The sequence below is a fragment of the Lactuca sativa genome, chromosome 7, assembly GCF_002870075.4.
Source record: "Lactuca sativa cultivar Salinas chromosome 7, Lsat_Salinas_v11, whole genome shotgun sequence".
Classification (NCBI taxonomy): Eukaryota; Viridiplantae; Streptophyta; class Magnoliopsida; order Asterales; family Asteraceae; genus Lactuca; species Lactuca sativa.
This window is the reverse complement of record NC_056629.2, coordinates 3,238,476-3,255,402: the sequence shown is the minus strand read 5'-3', so window position 1 is coordinate 3,255,402 and position 16,927 is coordinate 3,238,476. Positions and strand designations below refer to the sequence as shown.

The following is a 16,927-nucleotide window of genomic DNA, read 5'->3' as shown; positions in this document are numbered from 1 at the left end:
CTTCATGAATATCATTTTGAATAAAATTTGTTTAGATACTTTTATTTATATTTTAGAGAAGCTTGATAAAGATCAACAAAATTTTTGGTAAGCGGCATGTACAAGACCAACGATCCGTCATTCCACATCAATGACAAACATTTTCAACTTTTTTTTTCCTTGACCACTTTTATCATTAGGATGTGGAATTTTGCTATTTTCCAACTTCTAGTGGTTACTTGTAATCTTGTTATTTTTATGATAATTATGATAACCTCCACGACCTCGGTTAGACCCACGACTATTATGATTATATGATGTTGCATTCACTTCAGGGAATGCACTAGAACCGGTCAGGATTGATCGGTGATTTTTCATCAATAACTCGTTGTTTTGTTTAGCCACAAGAAGACATGAGATTAATTCATATTCTTTTTTTTAAACCCTTCTCACGATATTGCTGCAGCAGGAGCATGTTGGTGGCATGGGAAGTAGAGAAAGTTTTCTCTAGCATAACATAGTTTTCCATAGTGAAAATACTAATCAAAATAAATACTTTTATGTTAAGGAATTTTTAGTCAAGAAATTCCATAAAATAAGTTGTAAGCATTGTACATGTAAACTTATAAAAAATACATATCTGAAAATGACAAGAACAATAAGGAGTTAGAGCTCTATGGTAGAGTTGTGTTGATAACGTGTTATAAAATATGATCAAATAACAAGATACATTATAGGTAAATAAAGACATAAGAATAAAGAGAACTTTTATTCCAATATTTGTGATGAAATCATCAAACTTTACAATACATAATATTCACTATTTATGCTAGAGAAAGAAGATGAAAGGTGATGTATTATATGAATGCTCATTATAGTGGTGCATAATTACACTCATAAAACTCATAATAATGTTTGCTATTATGTTCACTAATTATGGAAAGTAATTGGGGGAGTATGGAGAATCCATCAGTTATTCACTAAATAATAATTCATAACAATTTTAATAATAATAACCAGTGTTGTAAAAATCCTGACTAGGTCATGATTAATCTCTGATTAATCCCTAGGCGCTACTGACCGATTAGAGGGCGCCTAGTGATTAATCCATGCATACACAATGAGTGAACTCGTAGAACTCAATGAAATTTTAACACTTTGAAGAAGTTATATCTTAATAGAAACTATTTAAAGTATGATTAGTCTTTTATTAATCATATTAACCTATTTTGTTATGATATTAGTGGTATTTATGAACTTTTATATGATAGTAGTCATATTTAATTTTTTAAAATTCAACTAATTAGCAATTAATGGTCACCGATTAATCCCCCGATTAATCTCCGCCTAGCCGATTAATCCCTTAATCCCAGTCCACCGACTAGCTAATGTCAAACAATTTTTACAACCTTGATAATAACCCTTTTTGTTGTAACACCCCATTTATTAAATAAATAAATAGACGAATTAATAAATGAATAATATCCCTAAAAGCGGAATAGTGTAGCAAGGAGTTAGTTTTCGGGGTTAAGAAGTTATAATTGAAAGTTTAGGGGTTAAAAGTGTATGTTGCGGATGGGTTTCGTAAATAATTATGAAGGAAGGGGCTACTTGGTAAATTATTAGGACATAGTTTGAAGATATTTTGGAGGCTTAGGGGCTGTTTGGTAACTGTTGGACCTAATATGAGAGGAATTGTGGGAGTCGGGGTCTAAAAGGTAAGATTTGGGTTTAACTTGGAAAAAATCTGGTGGGGAGGGGCCGATATTGTTAAAAGGGACAAAAGTTTGGTGAAATACGGGTTACACCCATCACCCCCCTCATGCAGCCTCCATATATATATATTGGTGCACCAGAAAACCGTAACCCTAATCTGGGTAGCTGCCACCTCATGCTCCAGCCGCCACCATCAAGCTCGACCGCCATCATCTCGACTGACAAACGATACATTCCCCTCTACTAGAGCGCTACGGTCAGAAAAATGAACCAGGGGATATCGCACCACTGTCTCCTTTGTGGTGGCCGGTTGTTGCGAAATCGAGCAGCCATCGACTCGCTACTATCGTTGTTGTCACTTCAGGCGAGAAGAGAATTTGGGTAAGGGAATTAGAGTTGGGTGTTGCGGGATGTTTTTGTTGCTTTCGTTTCACAAAAAAAGAAGTACATTATGTGACTCCTTCCCTTTTCCTTCATGTGCGAAACAATGACAACTGCCAGTTGTCGCTGCTCGCCGCCGCTGTTGAGTGTTCCTGTATGTTGGGATTAATCAGGTTTATTTTAGACTATTTTAGTTTTTGGATTTAAATTGAACAAGCTTTTCTTCAAGGGCCTTAATGGACTCTGCATGGCAGGAACTTGAAGATCAAATGCATTTTTTATTAGGTTTATTTAGTAGTTTATTTAATTGGTGGTATGTGTTGTGTCATATTGCACCACGTGATATTAGGTAAAAGTAGTCAAATAGGACCTATTCTTTTGGCTAGTCTTTTGGTTCACAGGTTGTCACTGAAGAGGCTATTTATACCCATTAGTTTAATAAGTAAATGTAGCTTTTTTGTGTATCTCACTTCGTATACTCTCTATAATTGTTTATTGAAGCTTTTCCATTTTGCTTGCAACGTTAGTCTCACATACATAATACGTGAGTAGTGTGTGTTGTGTGTGTGTTTCTAAAGGACCTGATCCAACATTTGGTATTAGAGCGGAGATCGATTGAAGAGGGGATGATTTCATATCAGTAGGTTTTTCTGTGCTAGGGATCTAAAGGGTAGCGGAGACGAGTCGTGATTCCAGCCAAAATCAGCGGGCTTGTTAACCCAGTTTGATCAAAGAACAAAGCAGGAGGATCAAGAGCAATAGAAAGTGTTTATCAAAGGTTTAAAAAACAGACGTTGAAAGGCAACAAAAGGTGTTTGCAGGTAGCACTTTCAAGCAGTGTTTTTAGTTGATTATCAAACTTTGGTAGTGCAGAAATCGCAAGAATGGCTCCACCAAAGGATCAAACAGCGGTTGTTGTCAAGGAGAGCAACACCGTGACTCTTCAATGTCCGGTATTATCATCAAAAAATTACACAATATGAGCTATGAGGATGCAGTCTATCTTCAATGTTCATAGGGTGTGGGAGGCAATTGATCCGGGAGTTAATGGGGATGCCAAGAAGAACAACATAGCAATTGCACTTTTGTTTAAAGACATAACGGAGGAGAAAACTTTGTTAATAGGGAATCTCGGAACCGCAAAGGAGATGTGGGATGTTCTCAAAACCCGTCGTTTAGGTGCGGATCGAATTCGGGAGGCGAGAGTTCAAACTCTAATGGGAGAGTTTGAAAATCTAAAAATGAAGGACCAAGAGGTGATAGAAAACTTTGCTAATAAGCTGTCCGCATATGCTTCTCGAGCCGCCTCACTTGGGTCGGTTATGGAAGAAACAAAATTGGTTAAGAAATTTCTTAATGGGTTACCAAAACGTTTCATTCATATGGTAGCTTCTATAGAATAGGTTGTAGACTTGAAGACCATCGGTTATGATGATGTTGTGGGCCGACTTAAAGCTTATGAAGAAAGGATCAAAGTTGAGGAGATCCAACCCGAGCAAAATCAGGTTTTGCTTGCAAATTCTGATGAAAAAACAAAAGAAAAAGAGCATAGGTGTGAGCATTGTGGTTGTGGAAACTCGAATCGGGAAGACTATGGGCGTGGCCGAGGTGGAGGTCGGGGGTCCGAGAAAGGTCGAGGAGATGGTCGAGTACAACGGGACAAGAGCCACGTGAAGTGTTACAAGTGTAATGAGATCGGGCATTACATATCAGAGTGTCCAATGTGGAAGAAAAAGGAAGAACTCAACTTGAACTGGTATGAGGATGATGAGCCGACATTGCTCTAATCAAATAATATACATGATTAAGGGGGTGATTGTTGGGATTAATCAGGTTTATTTTAGACTTGTTTAGTTTTTGGATTTAAATAGAATAAGCTTTGCTTCAAGGGCCTTAATGGATTCTGCATGGCAGGAACTTGAAGATCAAATGCATTTTTTTATTAGGTTTATTTTGTAGTTTATTTAATTGGTGGTATGTGTTGTGTCATATTGCATCACGTGATATTAGGTAAAAGTAGTCAAATAGGACCTATTCTTTTGGCTAGTCTTCTGGTTCCCAGGTTGTCACTGAAGAGACTATTTATACCCATTAGTTTAATAAGTAAATGTAGCTTTTTTATGTATCTCACTTCGTATACTCTCTGTAATTGTTTATTGAAGCTTTTCCATTTTGCATGCAACGTTAGTCTCACATACATAATACGTGAGTAGTGTGTGTTGTGTGTGTGTTTCTAAAGGACCTGATCCAACATTTGGTATCAGAGCGGAGATCGATTGAAGAGGGGCTGATTTCATATCAGTAGGTTTTTTGTGCTAGGGATCTAAAGGGTAGCGGAGACGAGTCGTGATTCCAGCCAAAATCAGCGGGCTTGTTAACCCAGTTTGATCAAAGAACAAAGAAGGAGGATCAAGAGCAACAGAAAGTGTTTATCGAAGGTTTAAAAAACAGTCGTTGAAAGGCAACAAAAGGTGTTTGCAGGTAGCACTTTCAAGCAGTGTTTTTAGTTGATTATCAAACTTTGGTAGTGCAGAAATCGCAAGAATGGCTCCACCAAAGGATCAAACAACGGTTGTTGTCAAGGAGAGCAACACCGTGACTCTTCAATGTCCGGTATTATCATCAAAAAATTACACAATATGAGCTATGAGGATGCAGTCTATCTTCAATGTTCATAGGGTGTGGGAGGCAATTGATCCGGGAGTTAATGGGGATGCCAAGAAGAACAACATAGCAACTGCACTTTTGTTTAAAGCCATAATGGAGGAGAAAACTTTGTTAATAGGGAATCTCGGAACCGCAAAGGAGATGTGGGATGTTCTCAAAACCCGTCGTTTAGGTGTGGATCGAATTCGGGAGGCGAGAGTTCAAACTCTAATGGGAGAGTTTGAAAATCTAAAAATGAAGGACCAAGAGGTGATAGAAAACTTTGCTAATAAGCTTTCCGCATATGCTTCTCGAGCCGCCTCACTTGGGTCGGTTATGGAAGAAACAAAATTGGTTAAGATATTTCTTAATGGGTTGCCAAAATGTTTCATTCATATGGTGGCTTCTATAGAACAGGTTGTAGACTTGAAGACCATCGGTTATGATGATGTTGTGGGCCGACTTAAAGCTTATGAAGAAAGGATCAAAGCTGAGGAGATCCAACCCGAGCAAAATCAGGTTTTGCTTGCAAATTTTGATGAAAAAACAAAAGAAAAAGAGCATAGGTGTGAGTATTGTGGTTGTGGAAACTCGAATCGGGAAGACTATGGGCGTGGCCGAGGTGGACGTCGGGGGGTCCGAGAAAGGTCGAGGAGATGGTCGAGTACAACGGGACAAGAGCCACATGAAGTGTTACAAGTGTAATGAGATCGGGCATTACATATCAGAGTGTCCAATGTGGGAGAAAAAGGAAGAACTCAACTTGAACCGGTATGAGGATGATGAGCCGACATTGCTGTAATCAAATAATATACATGATTAAGGGGGTGATTGTTGGGATTAATCAGGTTTATTTTAGACTTGTTTAGTTTTTGGATTTAAATTGAATAAGCTTTGCTTCAAAGGCCTTAATGGATTATGCATGGAAGGAACTTGAAGATCAAATGCATTTTTTATTAGGTTTATTTTGTAGTTTATTTAATTGGTGGTATGTGCTGTGTCATATTACACCACGTGATATTTGTCACACCCCAAAACCGATGACGGCGGAATATGTTTCGGGGTGGAGGACGTCATGTACAGTATCATCACAAATGCATAATAGTAAAAACAAGAAACATACAACCATTGCATTACATAGTGAGTTTAATTACAAGTGTATTTTGTAATGTTTAGCAAACACCAAAAGTAATACAAAAATAAGAGATGGATCTCGTATGCTCCACCTTCTCCAAAATGTTGCACCTGTACCTGTCTATCTTTGACCTGAGGATACAAGTTATTTTGAAAACGAGTATCAGCATAAAGCTGGTGAGTTCATAAGAGTTTAATGTGAGTTTTTGTATAAAAAGCATTAGAACCGATAGTATGAAAAACTGCAATTTACATTCATAAGTAGTAGAAAAACCTAGAAAATCCTATATTTTCCAGAAATACATTGTAAGTGAAAACCTTTAAGAAACATGTAATTTTCATCATTGAAAAACCATTTATTGTAAAAGTATAATAGTGAATTTCCAATAAGTAATGCAATATGGTAGGTTATGCTTGAAGTCAATAATAGTGGTGCAAACTTCCTTTAGTGATAGATACTTGTTTACTTCGGGATATTAACTTAGCCTTTAGTTTAGTGTTTTAGTGTGGTTATAGTGTATTCCTTGTATGTTACCAATGGTGTGTATGATAGAGGACCCCATGACCTTCCCGGTCATGCATAGTGTAGTGAAGTAGCGACATCCCTGGGCCTGCACGACTCGGACTGAAATTAACAGTCGAGATGTAATAGTGTCTGCCCCGTATAGATCTATACATGTAGCGTCGCTCTCCTGTCGGAAAACTATGGGCGTAGTGTGTAGCGAATAGAGTATCTCATAGTGAGTTAGTGTGTTATCTTCGGGTTAGTACTTTCTCTTGTATTATAGTGTAGTAGTCTTTTGTATAGCTCATAGTGTGTTCTCTTATTAGTGTATAGTCTCGTAATAGTGTGTATTATAGTGTGTAGAGTAGTAGCTATAGCGAGTAGTAGTGGCCTTAACTATACCTATTATAGTTAACTTAGTGTGTATGGTTCTTGTCAATTTAGTGGTTTAAGCATCGGGAGAAATGAAATCCTCGTATCCAACACTAATATACATGATATATAACTAAGAAATCAACGACAGTCGGACGGATAACAACTACCCTAAGCCCACAATCAAACAAGAACAGGAAATAAGGCGAGTTATCGGTCCTAAGTCCTTCAAGTCTTACTTATATAAATATATTAGTGTGGTCACATTTTGTAAGAAAAATTTATTTAATAAAAATTCTTTTCAAAAGGAAACATTTAGAAATTTGTTTATTTATCCAAAATAGTTTTGAATGCGAAAATCCTTTTATAAAGCATAGTGGTAAATCACATGTGATTTGAACTACGGATAGTGAATCACATGTGATTAATTTCCAAAAACATGTATAATTGACTTGTATCCCCCCTAAAACATATAAAAACATTTGAAAGGTTCATTAAAGGGGTATGAACTCACCTGAAACCGAGTAAATCGGGTAAATCAGGTAAATCGGGTGAAAGTGTTGGTTGAGCGTTTTGTACCAAATAAGGACTTGTGCACCTTTCAAGACCCTAATATCATATGAAATATGTATTTTACAAGAAATTAATCATTTTGTTCTTTTCTTTAAAATATTTAGATATTCTAGCATTGATTCGGGGTCTTAGGGCTTAGAAGGGGTTCCCGGGAATTATACAAGGCCAAGAAGGGTTTACGGGGGAGTCCAAGAGTTTACTCCCTTGGAGTTTACGGCCCAAAGGCCACTCCTTGGGAGTTTACGGCCCTAAGCCCCTAGGCTTGGCCGTAAACTCTTGTTCTCCTCCAAAAATGCATGTTAAGGCCTTAATTCGATTCCCTATTTTTCTAGTAAATGCCTAGGACCAATTTGGAGGGTTAAAACCTTCATTTGGGTGAATTTAGGGGAGTTTACGGTCCTAGATTAGGCTTGGGCCGTAAACTCCATTTTGTTCCACAAAATGAATTGTTAAATGGTCCTAAGCACTCCCTTAAATCTTAGCTAAAATCTAGAATGCCTTAGGTGGGTTTTTGGGACATTTTGACATGGGAATTGGGTGTTTACGGCCTTAGCATAGGCTTGGGCCGTAAACTCCCTTTTAGGCTCTAAAATGTGTTGTTTTATGGCCTTAAACATTTCCTAAGATCATATCTAAATTCTATCATGCCTTAGATGAGTTTTTGGGGCAATAAAACATGGAAAATGGGTGTTTACGGACTAAGCACAAGCTTGGGCCGTAAACCCTCTTTTAGACTCTAAAAACTTATGTTTTGATGTCTAAACTCATCTAGGCAATTTCCTTAATTAGTATACAAGCTTAAAGGAAGGAAAAATGGGACATTTGGCCAAGTTTTGGGTGTTTACGGCCTAAGGGGCTTCCTAGGCCGTAAACTCCATGTTTTCTACTAATTCTTGTGATTTTTGTGTTCTAAATACAATGGAATATGTTTTGAACAAGATAGGGAAGAAACTCTTATGTTAGGAAGCCGGAATTCGTGGTTTTCGGGGTCGGGATCGAGTCTAGAGAGAGAAAGTAGTGAGAGAGAGTGAGAGGGTGGTAAAGAGTGTTCAAGTGGAGTACACTTCTTTTTTATATGTCTCGGGTATTGCACCCAGTACATGGCTACCCGATGCTAAAGTTTAACGGGGTTAAAACTTTTTACCCGGGTGAATTGGTTGAAAGGTAATATAACTTTATTTGGTTAAACGGGGTTAACACTTACAAGTTATATTTACTTATACTAAAATGATAATGTCAAGAAAATATAAATAAATAGATATTTATTTATTGACGAGTTCAAATATTTCGGAAATTAATACATAACGACAAATTCCGTTGGTGAAAACGGGATTATGTAACGACAATAAGTTTGGGTTGTCACAATATTAGGTAGAAGTAGTCAATTATTTGGTAGAAGTAGTCAAATAGGACCTATTCTTGTGGCTAGTCTTTTGGTTCACAGATTCTCACTAAAGAGGCTATTTATAGCCATTAGTTTTAATAAATAAATGTAGCTTTTTTGTGTATCTTACTTCGTATACTCTCTGTAATTGTTTATTGAAGCTTTTCCATTTTTCTTGCAACGTTAGTCTCACATACATAATACGTGAGTAGTGTGTGTGTGTGTGTGTTTCCAAAGGACCTGATCCAACAGTGTATGTGTGTTGTGTTGTATGTATTTTCGCATATGTGGGTGCTATTTTCTAGGTGCGTGATGGTGAAGTATGGCCGGAAAACGAACAAGAAGGCCACCATGGCAACCAACCATGGTGGCTGCAACCATTTCTGTTTTTCTGCCACCATTAGCCACCATGCGTGGGTGGTTGTGTGCGTTTATTGGTGTGGGTGTGTATATGTTTTATGATGACTTGTTGTATGGACAGTTTGGACGGAAGAAACCACTAGGCTGCCACCATCTACCACCGCCGGCCGCCACAAGGTGGTTGTGTATGTGTGTGTGTTTAGCTTAGTGTGTGGGTGTGTTAATTTAGATTTGCATTGTAAAATTGTAATCGTTAGAGGAATAATGAAAAAAACTCAAAACCACCACCATGAGGTTGTGGCTGCCGTCTCCTGCCACCACCGGCCTCCGTGTTGGGTGGCAGTGTGCTTTGCATGTGTTTGGATTACTTTTGGGATGCTTGGACTCGATTGGACTAGAACCTTAACCACCACCGTGAGGTGGTGACCACCGCCGTGAGGCGTCGTGAGCCCCTATTGACCACCACTACCCGAGGTGGTAGTGGGTGGTGCCTGAATAATGTAACCCTACTGGGCCTTATGAGACCCTAGTGGGACTAATGAAGCCCTAATTGACCTAAGGACTTAGTTTTGGGCCTATTGGGCTATGAATGGGTTGGAAACCCTAATTAGGGTTCAGAAAACCCTAATTTTGGATATATGGGCCGTGGACTTATCGGGACCTGCATCTTAGGCCATTGGAATGGAATTGTGAATTACACCCAATCACACCATATGATTATCTAGTAGAGTGATGGCGTAATGACCAAAAATTCTCAACCAAATTTTCATTTTTAATTTCATAAAAACAAATGTCATATCATTAATTTCTCGAAAATTAATCAACAATTTTTCAAAACAATTATTCAATTCCAGGATCCATAACATAGCTCCATATCTAAAGTGTGTGTACAATCAGGCCGGTGCCTTCTCGCGATCCTCTGAGGTACCTGAAACACATATACACATAACACTGCAGCCGCTCGAGGCTGTAACTGAATAAGATCCTCTTGGTCAATGTGTCTCAGTGGGGACCTCCAGTCCTACAACTCTGATGGACCTTCTTGGTCCTACTCTGTGAACTCAGAACATAATACAATTCACATAACACAATGTATAATATCACATAACTCAAGTAAGCACATAAGACCCTCTTGGTCACACATAACTATCACTCTAGGTAGAGTATAGTGAGAAGACTCAGATCGTAAAATAACAAGTAAAATCTGGTGCTCGAACTCCTCGATCTAGCCTCCGTCTATCACAAATATAATATTTCTAATCAATACACTACTTACTTCCTCATCCCTGGAAAGTGGGTAGAAGACCATTCTACCCCCTCTTGTCCTCTCTTAAACAGTTTGACCATACCCTAAGGTCAACTTCAGTCAACTTCAGTCGACGGTCCAATTTTGACCAGACTCGCCGAGTGCACTCGTGAGACTCGGCGATTCAATGTGTATCCTATGAATCCTCTTAAGTCCTCACTTGACTCAACAAGTTATCCTCCCAACTCGACAGATCACCTCTGAGTCACGAATCGCGAGGCAACCCGATCCGACTCGTCGAGTCATCTCATGGACTCGGAGAGTTATTTCCAATGCATTTCTCATATGACCTCCTGAGGTCAAATCTGGATCTCTAACTTATTGATCTGGCCTTCTAGCACCCAAAAGTCATGTAAAGGTCCGAACTTGGTGTCCATGTATGGTTTATTTTGCATAATAACCATAAAAACCCCATTAATGGCTTCCAAGCTTCAAGGTTCCATGGTTGCACCTCCAAGGCTAATCACTTTTAGAATCTTTGGACCTAACAAGGTCTAGATCTAAATCACAAGCTCAGAAAGAGGGTTTTATGCACTCACAAACCCCACCAAGAAGGTAATACATGCCCTAAATTGATAAGGAAAAGATTTACTCAATTAGGGAAGAAGGAATTTGAATTGATACCTCCAATGATGCTCCTTGATTGTAAATCGCGGATCTACAATCTCCCTTGGTCCTCCTTTAGCTTGGAACCTTCCTCTTCCTTGCAAAACACCCACCAAGAAGCTTAGATCGCTTACTCTCTTGGTCACAGAACTCAAGACTTGATTTGGGTTCTCTCACTGAAAGGGTGGCCGCAAATAAAGATCATAAGGTCCTTTAAATAGGTCTCAAACCCGGGAAATTAGGGTTTTACTCAGCAATGTTGACTCGGCGAGTCAGATGCCTGACTCATCGAGTCCATTCATTTAACTTGTCTCCAGGTCACAACCCTACTCGACGAGTTGAGGCACCAACTCATCGAGTCCTTCCAATTTACTCAAAATAAATAACTAAAATAACATACCCGTAAATCCGGATGTTATAGATGGACTTAATGGGTTAAGTCCTTAATGGGTTAACTGAGAAACACTTAACCCTAATCATCATTTTATGTGAAAACCCTAATTTCACTTGGGCCTTAAGTTAGGCCTTTCTATTGGGCTTTGGTGGTTAGGCCAATAATGGGTCACTCAAGAACAATTATATAGACTAGAATAATTGGATGGGCTTTGGGGTAAGGCCCATGTGAGGGGTTGGGCCCAATTTGGAAAATTGGGCCATAGATGGGCCATAAATTAGGCCTTGATGATCATGAGATATTGGGCCATTTGAATGCCAAATGTTTGGACTAGAATGAATGGTTGGGCCTTAGAATAAGATCATGTAAAGGTTTGGGCCCAATTTGGAAAACTGGGCCATATGTTGGGCTTTGAATCATCATTTACTTTTAGGCCTATAGGTTGGGCCTTGGGCTTCAATAAAGCTAAGCTTGGGGTAAAGTAGTATTTACCCCAAGTATGTACATATGGATATGTGTTGGAACCAAATTATTAATTGGGTGTTATTTTGATTTTAACAGATTTGGGAATTTGTCAGCCAGCATCCACAACTCTATCCGCAGGACTCCAACAGTGCGAGGTGAGTCTCCTCACTGTTTGTATGGGTCTAAGGCACCAATGCCAGCCCATTTAGTTCATGTATGGTAGGAAGACCTGGGGGTTAGCCTTAGGCAATATGTATGAAAGACCAAGAGGTGGCTCTTGGCACACTGTATGTTATTATGTATGGTAGGAAGTCCCGGGGGTTAGCCCTAGGCATCATGTATGAAAGACCAGGAGGTGGCTCCTAGCACCCTGTATGCTATTATGTATGAAAGACCTGGATGTCGCTCTTGGCACACTGTATGTTGATTAGCTAAGTAGAGTAGTATGTATGCTAGTTGTCTTTGTGATGCTTGCATGGAAGACCAGGAGGTGGCTCTTGGCACTTGTTTGTAAGACCCAGGGGGTGGCCCCCAGCTTGACAAGAAAGACCACGTGGTGGCCCGTGGCATAATGGCAAGACTATGTGTGGGCACATAGCACCTTATTTGGTTATGATATATGTATGGCTCATGGTTATGTATGGCATGTGTGGATCAGTTGTTATGTATGGTATGTGGTATCTGGGCAACTCAGTAAGCTTCATGCTTATGACTTTCAACTTTTGTTTTAGGTACTTCATTTTCAAAGGAAAGGAGTCGGCAATCGCAGTGCATCACACTATGTTTTCCGCACATCTTTGGGATTACACTCTGATATTGTTTTATGATGACATGCTTTGATTATTGACGTACTGGTTTTGACATGATATGTTATTATGGATGTTTTCTTATACTTTTTGTTTTATAATAACTTAATTCAAATGAAATTTTTAGCCTTGAATTTTGGTACATTACATTTATTTTATTTTTTTTGCAAAATGACCACTCGGTTCGGAATTGTACATTCCGGGCCCGATTTTATATTCGGCACATTTATGGTTAATGGATCTGAACCGAAAACGTGCCCCCTATAAATATCATTTAATCCATTTCGGATTTCATTTCTAACTCTTTATTTCGGATTACCAACATTGATACCACAAAAACTGAAAATGTCTTCTGATAACGGTGATGAGATGAATTTCTTATATGTAATTTTTCATTATGTTTATAATTATATGCCTTTATTTTATATTATACGTTAAAACATGTATAATTTTTGCATTTAGATAGGTATTATTAGTTTTCCTTTGAATTTTACTGGTTTAAATATAATTATAGGATTATATGTATGCTACATCAAAATTTCTCACCATAAAAAAATTCATTTTCACTAGAGTGGAACAAGTTCGAAATCTGAAAACATGTTCGGGATAATAAGAACCCCTCCTCAATACGATGAACATTCCAGAAATTTGTTTTGGAATTTAGGCCTGGAATTGCGTTCCAGATTGTTGCTTCGGAGTTATGTTTCCAGAATTTTGTTCTAGAATTATGTTCCAGAAATGTTTACTCAGTAATGTACTTCGGAGCATACATACAAAAATGCATAATTAATCATTCTTTTGATTGTATCACAGCAAAACATAAGATGCAGTTTTTACTACAACCTGCAAACTTCAACTTGGGCGCAAAATCATGGCTCATTTAAATAACCAACCATTTTTGGGGTATTGTTTAGGCAATCATATTTTGGTGATTATGTGAACATGCAGATGGGCGTAGAATGTCACCCTTTATTCTATAACGATCTTATATGCACATAATTTACTACTTTTGATCCAGTTGACCTACAAGAGCTTCTATTTCTGGTTAGTGAATATTGGATTTGCTTTGATAGGAAGACATTCTTCTTGGGCATTGGCTTGCGGTTCATGGAGTATTTCTACCCCAATTATGATTTTGGAGAGTTCATACAACTACTATTCCCATATGTGCCTCTTTCACGTTCGGTAAGAGTAGTTGACCTTATCCATGTGTTCAATAACTTACTTCATCAATTAAGTGATGCAGCCGCGGTAAGAGTCGTTGTTGTTTATGCCAGAGCAAGGATTTTTGGGGAAATACCCTCAACAACCGGTTACTATTGAACGTATGGCACTGATGTCTAATTTAAACAAGTTTAACAGGTATACAGTTTTTACACACATTATATCAAATCATACATATTCTTATTACATGTAATTGTTGACATAGGTACCCATGAGGTAAAGTGATATGGTATTTCACTTATAAACATCTATGTAGTGTCTTTGATAAGATTAAGGAGCATTTGAACCCCAATGCGCCAAGAATTGGTAGTAAACACACATATACTATGTAGGGATTTGTCTATTCATTTAAGGTATGTCCATTATGTTTAAAATGTTTTTACGCAACAAGTATTATAACTTTGTCAAGTTGGTTAGTTTTTTGACATCTTAGTTTTGTAGATTTGGATCATGGAGGCATTTCCCAACAGTGGTATAGTTGGTTCCCCTATACTAGGTATTATCCCTTGGGCAGTTGCATACCCTAGGATGAGGTGTCTGCACGTTATTGAGTGTGAATGTATTCTTGATGTTAATGATGTATGTAGCTTAGTTCACCTTATAATTTTTAAGTTCCTATGATAAAATAACTTAAGATTAACCTTTATATATTGTTTTATGCAATATCCCCCCAACAAATTGTTACAACCTACTCAACAGGAGCGTGCTGCTTTGTGGTGGATTGAGAGTGTCTCATGGATAGATGCTGCAAATTAACTTGATGTTTGAGTTATGGTTTTTTCTTGTGTGTGTTTTAAACAATTTCCTTATAACGATCTAGCAAAAACAACTTTATGTTTCCGAACAATGTAAAATACTCTAACTTCATACAAAAATCATCACGGGTTTTTAAGGTCAACGATATTATATTGTTTACTACTATTTTGACTAGTTTTAGCATTAGATTTACTCTTAGACTTAAGATTACTTCTGACACTTAAATTGGTCCTACTAGAAATTTCATTTTTTGTTGAATCTGGAAGAAAGTGAACATCACAGTTTCTGCTTATTTGACTGATCCTTAGACAACGATTTTATTTTTTATGAATCGGACCTTCGCCTTGGGATGGGATACGGTTATGCTTTTGTGGTCGTCCGGCTTACAATATCTCCGTCAATGGTGGTATTACAACCCTCATGTCATCCGGTTGTTCGTATTCAGCTGGAACTGGCACAAGAAACACAACCTCTCTATATGCTGATCAATATGTTTCCATTGTGAATTACGATGACACCCATGTATTGCAGTGTTGATATCTGAGTTCCTTGAATACCGCCATTACATGAGAATAAGTTATACCTAAAAATTGTCATTTCCTACATGGTCGCAATGAGATTCCAAGTTTACTATACAATTTTTCCTTTGATCAATCACTTTATATCTGCTTTGATCAATATGGTATACCTGAAAACCAGAGAATTATCAATCCTGTAAGATCACAACTTATGATTTGATGAGTTAAACACTACACACTGACCGCCAACGTCAGTTCCAGTGCCAACACCAACATAAGACCTTATCAACGTTAGTGTGAAAAAATGATCTTAGTGATCTTTTGTATATTAGGCAGTTATACACATATATATATATATATATATATATATATATATATATATATATATATATATATATATATATATATAATAGATATTTGATCCGTAATCTTAGTGATAAGGATCAGACCTTTACTTAGATAGGTATTGTAACATCCTTAAAACTTAGGCCAATTTAAAACTTTTTAAGTCATTCAAAAACCGATACTTATTACAAACATGTTTTCAAAATGGTTTAATGTCAGAGTATCCCATAATCAAATGATAAAAACATAAGGAGGAGCACGATCACACCTTCGCCTTCCCGCGATCGTCAGAAGTACCTGAAACAATAATCGATAAATGTAAGCTCGAAGGCTTAGTGAGTTACCCCCAAAATACCAACGCCATACAATCATAACCATATCATATAAAAAAACACAACATGCATATAGAGTCTACGGTATGACTGTAACATCCTGAGATTTGGCATGTATTCCCAAACCCTCTTCTATCTTTTCCTTGTCGTTTCTAGTCCTTGGGGTTGGAAGTGAAGAGTCAAGACAAGTTTAAGGACCAAGTTTGTAAACTTGGGACAAAAGGGAGTATGATGCGCGTACATAAGAGTACGCTAAGCGTAAGAAGACCGCCTTAGTACGCTGGACATATACTTGTGTATGCAGGTTGTACCAATGTTTTGATGAAACCCAAATGTTAGGGTTTGGGGCATATTTAAGCAACATAATGAGCACCAATACCCCTCTTACCTCAGCCTCCATAGATAGAACCCATCTTTCCCAAACCCTAGCCTCCATTTTGTGTGATTAAGCTCATTTGTGTGTTCTTGAATGCTTTAAGAGGAAACCATTGTATCAAAGAGTTGAAAGAAGAGATCAAGCTTGTAGATCTGAAGTTAGCTCGTGCTCAAGATGCTCCAGAAGGTATAAAGTTCCAAATGTTATGATTATATGATTAGATCTATCCATTTTTCTTTAAAAGACCCATTTCTTGTCCCAAAAACCACAAGGTGGTGCATGTTGTGTTTTGGACAAAAAGGACTGTCCTAGGCTCTGGAAGGGACCTTGAATGATAAAAATGAGGTTTCATTAGTTGAATGTGTTCCACGCATGGAAAATAAGGTCTTAATGGATTAAGGCCGAGCATTTAGAACTTTATGGACGTCCAAATTGATAAAGTTCACGACTTTCTGGACCCTAGGCATGATAGGTCTCTGGATCTGAAGCTTGAGCTTAAGTGCTTACGCCATTAAGTGCTTAAGTAAAGTTTTGGAAAATTGTCCGTTATGCCCAGCGTAGATCCCGTACGCCCAACGTACTGGGTCAACCACCCCGATGGTGGTCAACGATTAAATGAGTACGCCCCGCGTACGTCCTCTGTTGGGCTTTTGACCAATGGGCTTCAGGTTTTGCGCGGTTGATGGGCTAAAGGGAATTAGGCCTTGCTAGACTTTGTAAATAAAACATTTTGGGCTAGGTAGTGATAG

General features: G+C 38.1%; 1 protein-coding gene across 1 annotated transcript; it reads left to right on the top strand.

The window, feature by feature from the left end:
- The first annotated feature begins 2,960 nt into the window (after positions 1–2,960).
- LOC128127104 (uncharacterized) lies at positions 2,961–5,427 on the top strand. The gene is made up of 5 exons (XM_052765459.1): positions 2,961–3,029; positions 3,075–3,416; positions 3,480–3,832; positions 4,605–4,689; positions 4,735–5,427. The coding sequence occupies exons 1-5, from the start codon at positions 2,961–2,963 to the stop codon at positions 5,425–5,427; spliced, it is 1,542 nt and encodes a 513-aa protein (XP_052621419.1).
- Positions 5,428–16,927: the final 11,500 nt, after the last annotated feature.

Excerpts from the sequence above, each read along its gene's own strand:
- LOC128127104 (XM_052765459.1), top strand. The coding sequence starts at position 2,961 with ATGGCTCCACCAAAGGATCAAACAGCGGTTGTTGTCAAGGAGAGCAAC. Across the intron at positions 3,833-4,604 it reads GAAGAACTCAACTTGAACTG|TGCAGAAATCGCAAGAATGG; the intron begins GTATGAGGATGA and ends AAACTTTGGTAG. Across the intron at positions 4,690-4,734 it reads CCGTGACTCTTCAATGTCCG|TCTATCTTCAATGTTCATAG; the intron begins GTATTATCATCA and ends ATGAGGATGCAG.